This window comes from Seriola lalandi, unplaced genomic scaffold, assembly GCF_002814215.2.
Source record: "Seriola lalandi dorsalis isolate HSWRI2012SDOR001 ecotype SW California unplaced genomic scaffold, Sedor1 jcf7180002054951, whole genome shotgun sequence".
Lineage (NCBI taxonomy): Eukaryota > Metazoa > Chordata > Actinopteri > Carangiformes > Carangidae > Seriola > Seriola lalandi.
In genome coordinates this window covers 62,852-82,822 of record NW_019525502.1, presented here as the reverse complement: position 1 = coordinate 82,822, position 19,971 = coordinate 62,852, and the positions used below count along the sequence as shown (strand labels likewise).

Here is a 19,971-nt window from a genome sequence, read left to right as displayed (position 1 = left end):
TTTAACTTTTTTCGATGAAGTCCATGCTGCTGCATACAGTTCTCCTCATTTTATTTCATTTCTTCAACAGTAACCGTCAGATAGTAGGCTGTGTTTAGGACCCTGGGAGTTAATCACTTGCTAAGGCGGATCTTCAGGTGGAGGAAGAGAGGAACATGTGGACTTTTGTAGGAGCACATAGTCAGAGATTTAAGACCAGGAAGACCTCTTGTGCAGATCTCTCTGCCAGCTGTGACACCTCTTCAAAGACCTGAGTGAATTATTGAACACTGCACGGTGGCTGGCAGCCCTCCTGACCACAGCGGAGGCAAGAAGACAGATGGCGTTTCTACTAAATGATTGACCCGACGTTGCTCCTGGCATTTTGAATCCCATTTGAATCTCCAGTCTGAAATCCTTTTGGATTTGTGAAGCCGTGAGTCATTCTATAACCAGGCACAGCTCTGCCACTCATCAATTCTGTATAGTAAAGCTTGTTTCTTACATGACAAGTCAGATTTTAATACATTTCATATGCTAAATGGGGTAACATATTCACCTGCCTATGAGCTATTACCGAGGAGGAGCAGCAGGGATTTGTGTCAGCCGGTCATGTAATTTTGATGGTCCATGTGTCGCTTTGTTGAGCTCAGCATGCAATAAAAACCCAAGCGTGAAGTGGACAAAAATGTGGGAGTGATGGATGGATGTGTTGAAGCAGAGACTGATGAATATGATCGGAAAACCATAATAGCAAAGAAATGAAGTACGAGAAAGAGTGTGACATATGCAGGAGATGTGTGGGAGGGAAGAAATGCTTTTCTTTTCCTTTTCTTCAGAGTTGGCCTGCTGCCTTTGGGAGGGAGGAAGATTAGAGGACTGTTTGGAGTTTGCCTTTTTGTTGTGGTTCTGAATTCTCACCGTGGCCAAATACAAGCCTTCGGCTGACTCAGGCTGTTAGCTTGATGCAGCCTTTTATCCACAACTATCCCAGGTTATCAACTTGGCTTTTTGGTAGCATGCAGGGAGCCCGGGGAGAGCCTGGTTGATGGTGGGTGGTGATAACATTCAGTAACATTTTTTTTTACTTTTTTCTCAAGCGTAGCCTTTGGTGTCTGGAACCAAAGACTGATTCAGATTGGTCTTTGTAGATAATGTGTTTTAGGATGTCCTTAGCACTGTGTAATTGATCTGCTCTGGGTCACAGTAGTATTTGAAATCCCTCCAGGTCCTTTTCAAATCCTTCAAACACAAACCAGCTATCTGGCAAAAAAAAAAAAAAAATCAACATCAATACATCATAACAGGGTTTTTGGCCTCCGTCAGTCTGCAGCAGTCCTTCCCAGGTCCAGGCAGAGTTTCACGACAGGGCTTTTTACAGTGTAGCTCATTTTCAATTTCATATAACAGCATAATGAAAATTAAACATTCAGGATACTTCTGACTAATCCGATCCGTCCGCTTTCAAACAGAATATGAACTATACCATCCTCTCGGCAGGAAGTTTACCGTGTAACTACTGACAGATATCCACAGATACGTATCAGTTTGCATGTTGCGAGAGTAAGACCACAGGCAATCAGTCCGTCATGTCATCTGTGGTGGTAACTGCACTAGATTGTTTAGCCTAAATTTAGCCTTCTAACCTCTCCCCCAGGCAAAAATAACTGGACACTGTACTCAAAGATGGCACCCACTCACTTGAATGAAAGTTGGGTTGTGTGGCCCACTGCACACGCTCTTTAGCATTTCTCCTGCTGGCCAAGCTTGGGTGTCTTTACACTGGGATGACGTCACACACTTTTTTGCAAATGTAAAACCTTCACGTAGTAAAAAGATCTAAAACAAAGAGTAATACATGACCTTGTTTGCAGTTCGACATGTCCTGTCAACAGTTTTACAAATGTCCCTCTTATAATGGAGGTCTACAGGGAAAATGATATTTGTGTTGCAGGGGTTTATTCTTTTTCTTTTTTTTTTTTGCTGCAGTACCAGTAGTAACAAAGGCAGCGCTGTATCAACCCTTTTTAACACATCCATGAAGTACCTGGGCGAAATGGCACTACGCCTGGAGAGGATCTCTGTCTCTGTCAGAAAAGCTCCTTCTCCTGCCGGCTTCAAAGCTAATTGAGCACATTAAACTACAAACATGGAGCCAACACACCAAGGCTTCATGTTTAAGACTTTGTCAACAGGATTTTCTTTCAACAACAATGACACCGAGGCAGGAGCATCTCCAGATGGAGACAGCAAGACAGACATACTGTTAGACGTGAAGTGACATCGTCAGCTGAGAGGCAACAGGGGTGTGTGTTCATCAGCAGAGGAGAAAATATGATTCTGACAGCAGCATCACTGCAGTACTCCATCCTTACTTAAAATTCATCAGGAGTGAACTATTCAGTCAGAAAAACAGTTCCATTATTACAAAGTACATTATTGAAACTTGAGTGAACTAAGTACATGTACCTCAAATTTGCATATGCTGCTTCCTCATTAAAGTTTGATAGTTAAACTTCATGCCTTGCTCAAGGACTTCAAAGCTGGGAGGGGTTTTAAAACTATCAACCCAGCCCTGTAGAGTAGTCCTCCAGCTCACTATAATATATCCATATATTGCAGATGAGTAAGATGTCTATTCAGAGCAGAGCTATGATCCAGGTGGAATTCATCCATATTGATGTTCCTCTAATAGAGTATTCATTACTCATTAGCAGCAGTCAAGCTGTCAAATCAATGAGACCTTTGCTTTAGTAACAAGCCAGAGCCAAAGCAAACCCCTTGTTTAGCATCAGCAATACAAAGTAGACGATCAAATCAGGGCTATAAATCTGAGACTGAGACCGAGACTGAAACGTCATAACCTTGGAGTCGTTTAAAATGGATTTCACAGCGTGATGAAGTTTGAAGTTCCACCTTGGGACGCACTCATACACTGAGAAAACGTTTTGGTTTCGGATGTTTTTCTCCCTTCCCTCAGGTTAAAGATAACGAAAATGATGATTAATAATCCAAGGTAACTTTAGGGAAGTAAGAGCTTTATTTTCCAAAGATGAGTTTCATTTTCAAAGTCAAAAACCATGAGTGCCAGATATGTCAGATTCTAATGACTCTGATTTATGGTTATATATCGGGCAGTTTTTCTTTTGTTAATCAATGACTGGAGTGAATAGTTTGCTGAACTTTATTTTACCTGTTCAGCCATTGACTATAACCGTCTGTTGTCTCCCCAGATCGAGGACATGCAGTGGCCTCGGGGCGAGCAGGAGATTCCCAGCTCTGTCTGCAGCCTTCCCTGTAAAACCGGCGAGAGGAAGAAAGTGGTGAAAGGCATGCCCTGCTGCTGGCACTGCGAGCCCTGCGACGGCTACCAGTACCAGTACAATGAGTTCACCTGCAAACTCTGCTCCTACAACATGAGACCCAATGCCAACCGCACATCCTGCCAGCCTATACCCATCATAAAACTGGAGTGGCACTCACCCTGGGCAGTGATTCCGGTTTTCCTGGCAATGCTCGGCATCATCGCTACGATATTCGTCATGGCTACCTTCATACGGTACAACGACACGCCGATTGTCCGAGCGTCGGGCAGGGAGCTGAGCTACGTTCTCCTGACTGGGATATTTCTGTGTTATATCATCACATTCCTCATGATCGCTAAGCCAGATGTTGGTGTGTGCTCGTTCAGAAGGATTTTCCTGGGTCTGGGTATGTGCATCAGCTACGCCGCCCTCCTCACCAAAACCAACCGCATCTACCGAATCTTCGAACAGGGGAAGAAGTCAGTTACGGCGCCCAGGCTGATCAGTCCCACCTCACAGCTAGCAATCACCTCCAGCCTCATCTCGGTGCAGCTGTTGGGGGTGCTAATCTGGTTCGGGGTGGATCCGCCCAACACCATCATAGACTATGACGAGCAAAAGACCATCAACCCGGATCTGGCACGAGGGGTGTTGAAATGCGACATTACGGATCTTCAGATCATCTGCTCGTTGGGTTACAGTATCTTACTGATGGTGACGTGTACTGTTTATGCCATAAAGACCCGCGGGGTCCCCGAGAATTTTAACGAGGCCAAGCCCATCGGGTTCACCATGTACACCACCTGCATCGTATGGCTGGCTTTTATACCCATCTTCTTTGGCACGGCCCAATCTGCAGAAAAGGTAAGAACCAATGGGTGAATGGGTGGATGAACAATAAGTAGAGATGAAGGGATAAAAGATACAGTGTGGGTGAACTGCAGAATGGATGAATGGGTGATGATGATGATGGAAAAAACTGTGTCATATGCTTGCCAATTGTTTTGTTACAGAAACCTTTTTACTTTTTATTTTGATACATCCTCAGAAACGAAAGCACAGTTTTGAGAATGGGTGACACAAAAACCAAAGCTGTTTTTCAATTTGCAAAAGAGCAAATTTATTCTCCAGAAGGTGTTTTCTGTAACAAACTGTCACCTTATGTTAAGGCAATAACCCACAACTAAATTATAGCTACATCTGCGTCTCTGAAAGTAAGACAGAAAAGAAAAAGAAAGAACCGAGGAAATGTCAGACAGCGGAAAGAACGTCATTCATCCCATTGGTATAACTGCGTGTTTGGGTTCAATGAACTTGAGTAGTTGACAATTGCGTGAACGTTTTTCATTGATCCAAGTGAATTGAATGACCGAGCTCTTGGTCAGTTGTGAGTGAACGTGAAGCAGCATTGACAAGATAAAAAATTAATTTTTAAAAATGTATTTATTTGCAGCCTGGATGTACAAAAATAGACATACAAAGATACACAAAGCACCAAAACACTTAACACCACTTTGAGTACACTTAACAGTGCACGGATAAAACCTTATGTTGACTGTAACAGTTTGCCCCTCTGACATTTTTACTGGACCCTCAGGCCAGACCGGCTTCATCCAGCACTGAAAAGTTAAATGAATGCGTTTGCAGTTTAAAACATAGTTGGCAGCAATGCATCAAATCAGTGGAGAAAAAGTGTCCACTTCTACCAAAATCTCATTTATGGAGTTTGTTCCACAGCTTTTCCAAAGAAAATATCAGTGCTAAAAACACAGACAGTTCAAAAACAAGTCTTAAAAAATGGAAACTTTCTGTTACACTGCAATTACAAATCGCCAATATAGCAAAAATCAATGTAAGCGGAGCATTACTGCATCATTCATAATGGGTGACTATCGCTGTTGTGTCCCACTTTATCAGCCTGAAGGCTTCCAGACGAGCCTGATCTGCCACTGGAAAATAATCTCAGTCGCATTCGTGCTGAGACACGAAGGCTTTCATATGAAACTCAATGAGCCACATTTTGCAGTGGACTGAAAAAAAGGGACAATAACACATATATAAACCAGACAGTTAAGATTTTCTTGTTTTATTTTTACTAGTGCAGAATCCAGATGAAATTTATTACCATAATGTTGCTGGTAAAATATTGCATTCAGAGAGTGACATGTTTCAGGAGTTATTTGTGCTCATCAGCTACTTGGTCCTGATGAAGCAGTTACAGTGTGGAAATTTAAAGGTCCCACATTATATATAGTGAGATTTTGTCTTTTTTTAGGTTCTATATTAATGCTGTGAAAGTATGAAAGCGCTCAGTCCACAGAGAAACACACACAGCCTGTATTCAGAAACTGAGCCGTAAAACCAGCCGTCAGGACTTCTGTTACTTTTTGATGTCAAAACCACCTGGACCCACCGTCCAAACTTGCAGGATTTGGTTTCTCTGAGTGTTTTACCTGAAATCTGCTGGTTTTTATTCCATCATTCAGAAAACATTCAGCCAAGTGTTGTTACTAGAGCTCCAGGGAGAAGCCTGAGAGAGGAGATGTAAATCTATATTGAGATGTTTTTTTTGGTTCTTAAAACCACAAATATATCTTCTTATGGATATCAAAACATCAAAAACCACTGAGAAAATATATAATATGGGACCTTTAATAAAGGACAACAGATCCATTCCCCAGGTGTTAAATTGTGTTAGAATAGGTGGCCACGCTCCTCAGAGACTCAGTGTTACAGCTGTTGTTCTCGGGTCATAACAGGTTGTAAAAGCTCATTTTTCACCAAAGATCTGAAGCCGAAAGAGAATGTTATAGGAAACTTGTTAGAAAAGGTTCCCACAATAATTGGTTGACCTTTACATCTTATCGTAACTTTATGAAAACTAGTGCAGAAAAAATGAGTCTGTACATTCAGGCCGGCGTGCAGTCTACTGAGTGGTGTTAATAAGCTTTAATGTGAGACTTAATATCCATGTTTACCTGCTTTTATATAAGAATTTGCAGTGTGTTAACTGCACATACAGTGCTCTGTCTTTCTGCATTATCATCATCAATCCACCTTATGTCCCCCCCACCTCATGTCCTCATGTCCTTCTGGGCCCCCCCCCATATATTTTTGTTACTTTATTTTTTTAAGATGTAGATGTAGCAGAGTGTGGCCAAATGTATATATTTAAAACAGCGTGTAAATATATAAATACACAGATGTTTGATGGTGATTTAGTTTGGTGTTTGTCAGAGCAGTGAAAAGTTCTCCTCTGTTGAGTCCACTCTGACCGCTGACTGTGCTGACTGTGCTGACTGTGTGGAGAGTTTTGAAAAAAGTGAACTCAAAAATCTGTAAGAAAAAAAAAGAGACTGTATCAGGGCAGACTTACAGCTTTTCTTGATGTGATGAGCTCCCTCTGCATTACCAGGATGGTGCATTTAAATTGCATTTTGATTAAGTACAAATATCCTTCTAATACCTAAGTTGCCAGTGATTGAAGTTTTTTGGTATGGAGCTCTAAAGCTACAGCCAGAGGCAGAGATTAAGAGGGTTCTGCTGTTCCCTACATCCCGGAGGAGGAGGCGGACATATGTGTGTTATCAGCAGCCTAGGTGAGTGTCCGGCCTGACACTGTGGGCCCTGGGGTTTGATCTTTGGCAGAGTCATTGGAAAGACTAAGCCCCTCTGCTCGGCACTCAGCATTAAAGAGATGGACTGGGGTAAACCCCTGTGATGGACTTGTGTCCTGTGCACAGGGATACACTTGTCCACCAAAAATGCTTCAGGCCACAGAGGCAGCTGATAAGCTCCAGGACTCTGAGCTGCTTAACAGTGTCAGGCACAGTGAGGGGAATCCTGCCGCCTGTGGCAAAACAACACCACACAGTTAATCAAGAAAGACTTTAACATCTATTACTAACTTACGTTCGAAGTGGGATGATCTACAGGTTTTTTTCTGGATGCGAAGGTGTTTTAGGCAGCTTTCCAAATAAGATGCTCCGAGGGTGTTTACAAACCTGTAGTTTAGTTTTTTTGCTCAGCTCTGAATCAGTGGGTGAGTTTCCTATAAAAGAAAAGAAAAAAATCAAGAGAAATGCAATGGATTAAACAATGCAGGTTTAAATAAGGCCTTCAGGCTCCCTTCAAGTGGACTGTGGCGCACATAGTTTGTGGTATGAAAACAAGCCAGACCGACCACAGCTCTGTTTTAATCTAAACCACTATTAAACCCAGCAGCTGATTGTGAGCTGATAAGAAAGCCAAAGCAGTCTTACTGATGTGTTTCAGATATGTAAGCCCTGTCCAGTTCAGGGGCCGTATCCTCCGGACGCTGCATTTAAAGATGGCGGTGCGACTAGGCTGTTGCACTTTGAAGGCTATGGCCGAGAAATGCGTCTTTGTTTTCCTGGTCAACAAAGGATCCAATAGGTGAATCCTTCATGGGCCAATCTATCCAAAGATTCATTGTTCCCTGGTAATGAAAATAATATTGCAGTAAAGAATGCAGACAGGGAGAAACGATTTAGAACATAAATATTGGGTTTTTGTAGGAAAAAAAAAGTGACGTGTTTCCACGGTTGCTAGGCAACAGGAGCCACATTTTGCGACACAACGGTGAGGCAAAAGCGAAAATCCTCCACAGGTCAGACCGTCTCATTTCGGTTTGGCCTTCATGGTCTGCGACAGCTACAAAGGGCCCCTATGCAGGATGCGGCCCCTATATTGGTACACAGCTGTAGATATATGTATTCAAGGCAATTTTGTAACCACGACGACATGTAAGTGCATCACCACAGCATTCGTGTTTCCTCAATAGAAAGTGAGAAACTATCCTCCCTTAATGTTATGTGACAAAACACCTCTTTGTTCTGTTTCTGTTTGCCTCTCACCGTGTTTGACGCGAGGTCCTCTTGCAGTCTGGGCTAATAACGCTGATAATTAGTATAGCTCTTTGTGTCACCAGTCAGCTTGGGTGAGTTAATATCTCAATACAGTCCAGCACAGATATAACTTTATTATTGAATATCTGCAAAAGCCTAGCCACCAGAGAGCACATCAGGTTCAGTGAAGTGCAGACTGACCCGGTGTCAGTCACCACTATTTAATTTCCCCACCTGGGTCCATGTAGCTCTGATGATGCAGGATGACATCACCAAAACTGTCCAATCTCATCTCATCTCTGATTATTACAAAACACACGCTGTGGACCAGGGGGAGCACAGACACCCCCCAAGATAATAAAACAAATCTCATCAAATCTCCATGAATCACTCAGCTGAAGACGGAAAGGTGATAAAATATAAATTAGGATCATGAGGAACAAAAAGAAGGAGAATATTGAGGCATATATAACAGAAGAAGGAGAAAAATGTGTTAAATGATTTGGTTAGAACTGTAGAAACAACACAGTTCAGTTACACACATGGAAGTTTACATTAACGCTGAGTTGTTTGAAACATCCCTCAATAAAATACAGTTTTACCATAACATTTTAAAGGAGTTAGAAGAAATAATCATAAAACATTAAACTGCAGCTGCGTGAAGGAGGAGAATAAAAGCTCAGTATTAGTGATATTCTGGGTTTCTTTATGAGCAGGTCACATAAATAAGATAAGACCAGGTGGTTATTTACTTTATGTTAAGGAGGAGTTGGATCGGTAATGGAAAAGGATCATAAAAGACTTTGCAGAAGACAGAGAGAGCAGCAGAGAGATAAGAAATCTGTGGGGAAGTGAGAGATAAAGCAGGAAAGCACAGAGTGATCTGCAGCCGAGTAAATTGGGAGACTGGGGAGGAAGAGAAGGAAAGCACAGTGTGAACTGTGGTCGGAGGAAAAAAGAGAGGGAGGGGGGGTGGAGAAGAAGAGGATGACAGGGAGAGGAAGAGAAGCAGAGAGGACAACATAGAACAGGAGAGACGGAGATTGAAAGAGGAGAGATATATGTGGAAATGTCAGACAGGCATTCAGATGGCCCCAAGGCTTTTTCCCCTCAGCCCCGCGGAGCTGCAGGCTGAGAGTGATGTCGAATTCAAGGTGGAGGCAGAGAGGCTGCATCATTAAGGAGGTCTGATCTGGAGAGGGAGAGAGAGAGAGAGAGAGATGAAAACAGAGAGGGTGAGTGGTGGTGGTGGTGGGGGGTTCAAACAATCTTTATTTGCTTTTATCACATCACCAACCGACGAAAACAAAAACCTCCCTGACTTCCTCCCTCTCCCTCCCTCCCTCCCCAGAACAACGTCACAGCGTTTCCTGGTTTGCTCCTGACAGGCTGGAGTCGTTCTCCCTCCGGCTGCTGGAGGGCGCTGCGTCTTCAACATAAACAAATGTCCTCTCTAAGCTGGAAATCACCGGTGTTGTTTTTCTCTGTCTCATTTCTGACCTGTGTTACTGTCCCTCCACCACACCTCGTAGACATAACAGGGTGATATAAGATCAAGCTATCGATCAGAATACTTTATTGATCCCTAGGGGGAAAATTAGGTTGTGTTAAAATTGCTCCCTCAAGAATGGAAATGTAACAGCAAAGAATAAAGAATTATAAATAAGATTATAAAGATAAATATACTTAGATATCCAACTGAAATGAACCTCTTTTCAACAAAACAACTGTGTCTGCATCAAAATCCACACAATAGAGAGACTTTCAATCTGTGAGGCGCCTCCCACAGGGGGGAGGCAGAGGCGGAAATGTGAGGTGAAGTAAAGATACGAGTGTACGAACATCAGGAAGTGAGTTTCTGACCACCCAGCAGTCTGAGCCCCTCCAGTCCGCATGTGGAAGTGTCCTTGGGCGAGATACTGAACCCCCGAATTGCATCATCGACGTGTACAGAAAAACACATGGGCTGTATGAGTGTGTGAGTGAATGAGTGAATGTGGCTTGTAGTGTAAAGTGCTGAGTGGTCGATTACACTACAAAAGTGCAATAAAAGTGCAGTCCATGGAGGAGATTAGCAGGACGCAGAGCAGGCTGTCCGCTAATTGGACTGTCGGTGGTTCGATCCCGGGCTCCTGCAGCCCAAGTGCAAGATACTGAACACCAAATTGCTCCTGATGATGTACCATCGCTCTGTGTGTGTGTGTGTGTGTGTGTGTGTGTGTGTTAGAGAGGCACCTTGCATAGAAAAAGCGTTGTGTGAGTGGGTGAATGTGACTTGTAGTATAAAGCACTTTCATTGGTTGTTAAGACTAGAAAAGCGCTAGATAAGTGCAGCCCATTTACCATTCCACTTGATTGCTGCAGTTTGTGTCTAAAATCACGCTCCTTATTCTCAGAGTCAGTAACACACATTTTTAGACTAAGTGTGACTTACACCATGAGGATGTTTTCTTTACTGTCGTCAATAAACATCCATAAATTCACTCAGGACGCACAGAAATAAGACGCTCCTTCTAACTGCAGATTTCCTTTCAGAGTCTTCATGTTTTTAGCTTTTCTTCAGCATCACAGTAATCCGGTGAGAGTCGTCGCTACATCCACGGGTACGCCACTGCGATCAGGAGCTGATTCAGCTACTTCTAATGGAGACAGTTTGACTGAATGGAAACAATTACAGGCCACATAATTTGACACAAGTTGCAACCCACAGCTTAATTCACTGAAACCATGGCAACATTGATTCTACCTCTTTACATCCCGCTAAACCCCCAAAATGTGGGAATTGTAGTTGCAAAACCCAGAACATGATTATCAGTCAAACAAAAGACAAAGGATAATAATCAGTAGTAGCTTTTTTGTGTTGCACAATCAATATTTACACTATTTTGACTTTACTGAAGTGCAGAACATGGTTCTTAGTGAATCTCCGTCATACAGACACAATCTGTCCTTCAGTGCGGAGACACATTCACCAACAATCTAAAAAATATAGAGGAAAACAGAAAGAAAGCAGAACCCACAAAGAGACATGCATCAGTGTGTATAGGACGTGTGTGTGTGTGTGTGTGTGTGTGTGTGTGTGTGTGTGTTGACGTCAGCAGGCAGCCAGCAGCTGAGTGGGGAGGTGACATCCTGGCCTTTGCTGCTTGTCATTACCCACCTGTCCAAAGATGAGCAGAATACAAATGGGGAAAGAGGAAGAAGCTGCTTGCCCTGCGCACACACACACACACACACACACACACACACACACACACACACACACACACACACAGAATATACCCACCCACACACGAATGCATGGGCACAGTGAAGCGCATAACTTACACATGCAAACATGAACACTGGCAGGCGGCGAGGCAGAGAGCAGTGCAGGCACGAAGGAAGAGTGAGAAAGAGGCAGACAACATGGAAGGAAGAGGTGGAGTGATGCAATGAAGGCACAGGGGAGGGAGGGAGGGAGGGAGAGAGGGAGGGAGGGAGGATGAGGAGAGGAGGATGTGAAGGAGGCTGTTGCTATGTTCAGGAGGCCAGTTTGAAGAACACAAAAGACAAATACAAATGGGGGAAGGAAAAGGCGGCACAAATATCTTCCCACGCAACACAAGTGCAACACTTAAAACTGACACTAATGAATGAGCACATGGAGGTAGAACTCATGTACACACACACACACACACACACTCGTACATGAGCATGTACATTTATAAAAATAGATGCAAAACTAGCCATGAGTCATGATAAAGGTGATTTAAGGACCAAGCACAGGGTTCAGATATTGAATGAAGGTAAACACAGCAACAACAGTGTGTAGTTGTTGTCTATCTGCTGCGTGATTTTTATTTCATATCAGCACAGCAGCGCTGAAACAAAACATAAAAACATGGGATGAACTTTAATTAGATTCACATGATTGGTGGTGACTCTGCAAAGATAGTAACGCTGCAGGTCTATTGATCGCATTGTAACAGATCCTGATGATGGCGTCCAGGTCGTAAGTCGTGGCGAGAGAGCTGTAAAAATACTTGAATTATTTGGGAGTGTAATGTGCAAGTTTACTTTGGCTCTCATACACGTGTTTGTGTGTGCGTGAATCTTCGTATCAGAGTGAACGATCTATTGCTTTTTTTTATTTAATTATTTTTTTACTTCCACTGAAGACAGTTGTTGGCAAAGACAAATACACTTAGTGGTGCATTTAACAATGTTCTGAAATGTGAGCTGTGATGTTTGGATTCATGCATTGTATCAACAGGAAATAATATATATAATATATAATATAATACGGTGTAATACTGTCTCTGAGCAGCACTACCTCTTCAGGGCAGACTGGACGCTGCAGTTACTCCATGATGGGACTGGCCGGCTGGGTTGGGGCTAGTGGGTTAGCATGCTAACTTCAGTAGAAGAAATGAAATAGAGGCAAAAAAACAGAAGCAAAACAAGAGTCAGGATTGACTGAGTAAAGGAATGAAGCTTGATGCTGAACTCTAGACTCGTAAGTGACTGTTAATGCTAATGTTGGCTATGTAGCAATAGCAAAACCAACAAATGGTTCCTTTAAATGTTCCGCCTTACAGACCTAACTTCCCCTTAGCTCTCTATTGTGAGCACCTGCAAACCCAAACGCGTTTTCATTTATTCTGATTAGACCTCTGCCCAGTTTGACGTTGGGCTGATCTATGCTGGAAATGACATGATGTCAACAAACACGACATACCTGTTTTCCTGTGGCTTTCCCACCAACCCAGTAAGTCTCATTAAGGTTTGTAGCAGCATACGGCTGAATTTCTTCCCCCACCGTCATTCACTCCCACACACAGGTGTGTCTCCACAGAGAGCTGTCAGAACAGTGTTGCAGTCTCCACACTGTTTCCACCCCAACCTCCTCCTGACGTGGACTTTGTTGCATATTACATTACGTGACCAGACTTTCTCCTTCGCTCCTGTCATAATTACAACAAAGCAAAACGTAACAATCGGTGGTAAAAACCTGCAGCACAGGCGACCCGTGGGTTGTTTTTTTCTCCAGGAGGACAGTCTCCGATTGGCAGATTCACAGTGAGAAAGAGGGAATTTTCTTAATGAATTACATTTGACAGTGATTCAACAAAAACCCAAAGCTTTACCCAACACGACGGGTCAGGCTGCTGAACTCTGGGCCAGCACCTTGCATCGCAGCTCACAGCCACTGGTGTGTGAATAAAAGTCCAAGTGTGAAGCGCTTCGGATGAACGCTGTGTATAAATGCGCTTCATCTAGCTAGCAAGGCAACAGCAGTCCACATCTGTCTCACTGCAGCCAAACAGTGTCCCTTCTTATCTGCGGCTTGCATCATTTCACCTGCAGCTGTACAACAAATATACACAGACAGTATTTATTTCTTGAATGAGTGATCAGCATGATAAAACTTCACCAGTCATCCTTCTGACTAAGATACTGAGCTACTTTAGTTAAATGGCTAAAATGTCAAATGTAAGTGTAGCTGCCAAATATTTTTCCCTCATAAACACGAGGAGACCGTGAGTCACTGGTTTCTTCCTCTGAGCCTGGGTCTCTATTTTCAGGTGGGTTGGAGGTGATGTTTCATTTTATTTACCGGTACAGACATCTGACGTATCTCTCCTTTGTTAGAGGATCTGAAAGGGTAAAGTGTTCCGGCTGTGACGATAACAGGAGGTGAGTTATTGAATATTTGAATCACACACACACACACACACACACACACAGGCAGCAATATCGGTTAAATTTTAATCATAAGATATAGAGCTTGTGCGCCCACATACGACCGTTTCATCTTCGATAAGTGGCTCATACATTTTTTATTTCTCTAGCTTCCTAAGCCTCAAACAAACTTTTGCACCTTATTTTTTTTTTTTAACACAAAAGTCAACTTTTTTAAAAAATTTTATTCCTCTGCGAAACACAGAAACGTTTGCACACTCACACAAACACATATATAACCACATCTCTTCGCTACAGTGCAGGTTTTGTAATATCAAATAATGCAGAGGGATTAGACTCTGTGTGCTTAACAGCGTCCCATTCTCATATTGATAAAAAGCTGTTTGCTGTATCCTGACAAGGGATTTGCTGTATCTAAATGTAACAGAGGTATATTGTGTGTATTCTCTGATATGAATGCAATGGCAGACTCATTCAGGATTTGGTGCACAGAGAATTAGCTTTAAGTTCAGGGTCTCAGGTGACTTGCAGCATGTACAATGGATAGGTGATGTGTTTGAGTATGAGAATTAAATGTGCCTTCCACCGTCCGATTGACATATTTTCAAGTAAACTCAAGTTCATTCATATTGAGATTCATAAATATAAGTTTCTGCTCATATTCTACAAAAAGTCCCAGTTTTCACAGCATTAATTTGAATTGGTATTTTTATCAAATGGCAACATTTATTTATAAAAATATTCATATAAAACTTCATAAACAACTGTAATATTGTACATCAAAATAAGTTATTATAGTTAAGAAAAGGGTTAATTAATGTTTGAGTCATAGAGGCAAAAGATCACCCTGGTTTAGTCCCCAGAAAAAAGAAAATTGACTTTTTTACAAGTATCATTTATCACAAGGAGAAGAAAGTCCTCATCTCTAAAGATGAAACATGCAAAGAGATGTTTGTAAGTTTTACTGAATTGCTACATAACCAACGTTAGTATAAACAGCTGTGAGCTCAGCATCAAGACTTCATTCCTTTACTCGTCAGGAGATTATGTTCTATCCGACAGATTTCTCTTGATGACCCATAGAAATCGAGTAGCACGAGTCAAACAGCACGAGTAGTGAATATTGCTCATGCTCACGTTGCCATGACGATGCTGAAGCGACATATTGTGCAGCACGAGTGGTTAATGTTTGGTGAGTCTAGGCACACAAACATCTTGGTCAGGGAAAGATCGTGGTTTGAGTTAAGACGAGTACATGGCTAATGTGAAAGGAACTTCATCGTCATGGTTACAGCAATAACCATGTTTTTAATGGGCGGCTGCAGCTCAGGAGATCGCGTGGGGGGCCTTCCACGCGTCATAAGGTCGGTGGTTCGATCCCTGGCTCCTCCGGTGTGCGTGGGCAAGATACTGAACCCCAAATTGCCTCTGATGGCTGTTCCATCTGTGTATGAGTGTGTATTGTTGAAGCGCTGCGTGAAGGGATAGATGTGGAATGTAGTTTTAAGCGCTTTAAGTGGCGCTATATAAGATGTTGGTCACGGTTAGAAGAAACCAATGTTGAGTGTTGGTAGGAAACAGGAAGTAAACAGCACTTTCTGGTGTTGCAGTATGATATTTTGTTGATCAATCTACCCCCACCCACCCCCACCCTCCCGACTGCCTCCCTGTATGGACATTGTATCTCTGTAGCAACTGATTTCCTACACCCTAACATATTACATGTGCAGATAAACAAAGAAATATTTGAATACTGAGGCTGCCCATGACACAGCGGTCCGTCTGCTTCCTGTTGATATTTTAGGTATAGCTGAAAAATGGCTGCTCTCAAACTCCGCTGTAGCTTTGTGAAAAGACCATCATTTATGAAAACGGAAATAAAAAGCGTTTTATCATGGCAGGTTTGCCCTTTGAGAATCTGGTCACCAGTGCCAGCATTTCATTAGGATGGGCTTTTAATGGAGACTTCTTGTATGCCGTGATGTCCCAAATGCTGTTTCAGTGTCTGCATCATGCTTTTGTCTCATGCATAGAGATGTAAAGACTGAATCTACCGTGACATGTTAGCACTTCATGAATAAATCAGTGGGGGGAAAAGTGGTTTCTTCAACCCACAGAACAGCTCATTTCCCAGGAGAGTCGTACGTCTCCTTATGCAAAATGCCAAGGTCAAACAGCAGAGAGTTGTTCTTCTCATTAGGGCATAAACGGCCACCGTCCATCTTGATTTAACCGTGTGTTTTCCGGGTGGATCCTCTCGTGTTCAGAGACAGGACAGAGGGCAGAGACATGAGTGTGCAGGGTGGAGGAAGGAGGAGGAGAATGTGGGGTGGGGGGATATTTGCAATTCTAATATCACTTCTTCACGCAGCATGCATTTTATGGCATCCATTAATGTTTGTGTTTTCCACCTGTCTCTCCTCCTCATTCCTCACTTGTCATCACTTCTTATTTTTCTCATGTGTTGTGCCTCCTTTTACCCCTATCCTCTCCTCTCTGCTCCTCCCACTCCTTCCGGTCTTCCACGGTGAGCAGTGCTGCTCTGCTCGAGGGTGTCGGTTTAGGAGAGGGGGGGGGTAACACGTTTTCAAGACATTGGCTTTTAATAATGATGGTAGAATAACTAGTTTCTTTTATAGAAACCTGAAACTTTTATGATAAATAATGAGATAATTTTATATTTGCTTCGAAGAGACAACAGTGCAACTAAAATTAAATCGTTTCCTGCAAATTTCTACAGGTTTACTGCTCTGTAAATCACATTTAGTGCAAAATGATTTTTTTTTTTGTTTGTTTTATTGGTGCATCCCGATCTTTGCATTAATTTGCCAGAATACTGTTTATTCTATGTAGCTGAACGACCAACAACATTTGCAACACGTGCATTATAACTGTAACTCCTCCTGTGGACACGCAGGAGTGGAGGCGGCTGTATCAACAGATAATGAACTACAAAGTTGAAACTGATCCACTAACACAGCAGGATATGTCCATATCTGGGTTTGATTAGACGGAATGAAGCTCCGCTGACTTGGTGAAATGCACTTTTGCTTATCCTATGATTTCTTCAGTGGAAAGTTTTTTACGTAAACGTTGGTGAACGCAGCTCTGACGTGGCTGAAACTGATCAGTAAACAGTAACAATAAGGCTGATCTGTCGAGGACCGACAGGAACAGAAACTCAACTGCAAACCGCTGATTCAGAGATTCCAGCGTCTCTATATCTGTTTGTGTTTTTCTTCGTGTTGTGTATTTTGTTTATTTTCTCAAGCTGCAGAGTTTTGAGCTCTCAGGGCCACCGCTGGAAACTGAAGAGCGTGCGCACACACACACACACACACACACACACACATACTCTCACTGTATGGGGTGCAGCTGCTGCCTGTGGTCCGAGGTTGTATTTAATATTATTGCAGAGGTAAGGAACACGACCTCTTTGTCGGGGCCCAGCTGTGCAAGCAGCCTGACGTAAGTCACAGAGTTATTCATCTCTGAAGATACAGTCTGCTGCTGCTGTACATGTGCCGGGCCGTCGTGTCTCTCTGTTGTCTGAGGTGTCGAGTGGCTTCTCTGTTTTACGAGCGTCTGAAAGGAAAGATGAAGACGAGCAGTAGAATTGTGCCGAGAACAAAATTCAACTTTTCTTCTTTTCCGTTGCTCAGTGAAGTAGTTTATGTGAAACTCCTGGGAAGAGACATCACAGTTAAGGGAACACCAGCAGCGCATCACATCATCACACCAACGATGCTTATCATCACATATTGTCACAAGATTTTAAAAAAAAAGAGAGACCGCATTGTCACATTGAAGCTCTCAGACTGTGGAAGTGATATCTAATATTTTCCTTCTTTTATTATTTGTAATTTTACTGTTGAATATCTTTATGTTGTTAAAACTATTGCGTATGCTGTACAGGTTGTAAAACCCTTTAATACTGAGCTATAGAAATAAAAGTGACTTGACTATTTTGCATATAAAATAGAGCAGTACTTAGAATATATTGGACACCCTGCTGTGCACGCATTTTATAGTTTAAGAGGAATATTTAAAATGCAATCAGAGGGTTGGAGAAGAGGAAGACGCAGCGGCCAAGTTCCTCAAGAGCAGATCCAGTGATCGTTGCTCACGGGCTGGCACGAGATGAAGATTGATTCTGATGTAACGGAGATGAAAACGTGAAGGGAAGCAGAGCGATGGAGAGACTTGGAAAGATCGCAGGAAAGTTGGAAGATAGAGGAGAGAGTGAAGAGAAGGAGTGATAGTTGTGGCCCTCTTGCGCTGAGGTGTCAGTATGCAGCAGTCGTTCCAAAGTCAACTTCTAACGCTGTCAATCACGACGCACACAAAGAGAGGCCGACTCCAGAACAGTCTGGTGTACCCCGATACCAAACCCGGAGGGTAAACTGTCTACACTGTCTTCTGTAATCTACGTGGCACTGGCTTTTCATTGCTTCGTTCTCAATTATAAAAGTTAAGCAACCCATGAAATACGTTGAAGGGTAGTTCAGAATTATTACAGCGCAGCTAAGTCTTTGTCAGTGAGAGTTTTCGTTTTCCCTTCTTCGTTTAAATGCGTCTTGATTGTGCGACGAATTGGTGTTTGTTCACTGACTGAGTGGTTCAGTGTTTTTGTCAGTGATGTGTGCCTGACCCCGGGTCAGAGAACACAGCTCCATCAGTCCCCTTGAGTGAACTGAGAGATGAGTCTTCATCTGTTTGTTCAAATTCAATGGAGAAAAACAGCTTTTCACAGAGAGATTAATGGGAAATTAAAATGAAAGAGAAAGCTGAGGCTGTTGTTCGCCTACGTTAGCTTATATTAGCCTAAATGCGAACATCAGCTGTTTTTTTTTTCGGTGGAGGGCGTGTGAACCCTTCAGCTTCCTCGTAAGGACTGCTGTCATCAGAGCTAATCATAAAGGGCCCTCCACAGATTTATCATCACTCTTCTGTGACCGTCAGACTCATGATGGACAGTTTAAAAAAAAAAAATCAAACTCAATGCAGCAGAAACAGAGATACATCTTTTTTTCCACACCTTCTTCTTCACTGTCAAAAACTTGGTGCCTACATTCCCTTCAGTTCACCTGGACCTCTGACAGTTGGGTGCTAGACGGGGGTGTGTTATGCTAGTAGCAGCTAATGTATCCTGGATCCTGCAGCAGATGGGGGGGGGGCTCAGTTCTTTTCTAACTACACACTCAGATTTTTTAAAAAACTTTTCAGACTTGTAGTCCTCAGTAAAACATTAGTCCTTACACTGAGTGTGTAGTCAGCTGTATTGTGAATTGTTCTTTATTACACAATTTAAGTTACATTAATAATGATAATAATGAAAATTACCAAACAGTTCAGACAGTTGCAACATACTGTGTAAACAGATTATGGGTTTGTTTTGTTATGTTTACAAAAAAAAAAGAAAAAACAAGGACGAGCAAAGTGTTTGAAATGCAAATGCAGGAGTGTTGCATCAGATATGTCGAGCTAACAAAGGTGATGGCGGCCCCCCGAGCCCCCATCAGATGACCTCCTGCTGTAACACAGGAATCGACACAAGCAGGGTCCGCTGGTGTCAGATCGACCTGCTATCCAACACCGTGTAATCCTGTTAAACGCAGCCCATCAACATCATCCCCCTGACTTTCTCTAACTACGGTCTATTGATTATATGCCACGGCGTGCGTGCGTGCGTGCGTGCGTGCGTGCGTGGATACAGTCTGTAGTGCATTTGGGATTCTGTTTCCTCTGAGGTTTCTGCTCTGGCACTTAATGCAGTATAAACTTGGTTTACAATACACACACAAACACACACATGTACCAATGCAGGCAGTCTTGATCTGGCACACAGACACGGTCCATCAAGCACACGCACACACAAACACGCGCGCACAGCCTCTGCAAGCTCCAGTTTAGAAAATACACACATTGCGCTGCAGCTAAAGATTATTTTCAACATCGATTAACCTGCTGAATATAATCAAAATTAATTGTTTCATTTGCAAAGACAGCTCGTTTTGTCTGATCACATACAAACATTCAGTTTAATACAATGAAAAGTAAAAGCGAGGCAAGTTTATTTATACAGCACCATTCAGACACAAGGCAATTCAAAGTGCTTTACAGAGGCATAGAAA

The 19,971-nt window shown here is 42.7% G+C and overlaps 1 protein-coding gene across 1 annotated transcript in view; it reads left to right on the top strand.

Annotated features, from left to right (window-relative positions):
• grm7 (glutamate metabotropic receptor 7) overlaps positions 1 to 19,971 on the top strand; it is a 263,044-nt gene that overhangs the window by 220,608 nt on the left and 22,465 nt on the right. Inside the window, exon 8 of the mRNA XM_023394638.2 lies at positions 3,213 to 4,148. Within this exon, the coding sequence (XP_023250406.1) occupies positions 3,213 to 4,148 (936 nt within the window). The remainder of the gene's footprint in view (positions 1 to 3,212; positions 4,149 to 19,971) is intronic.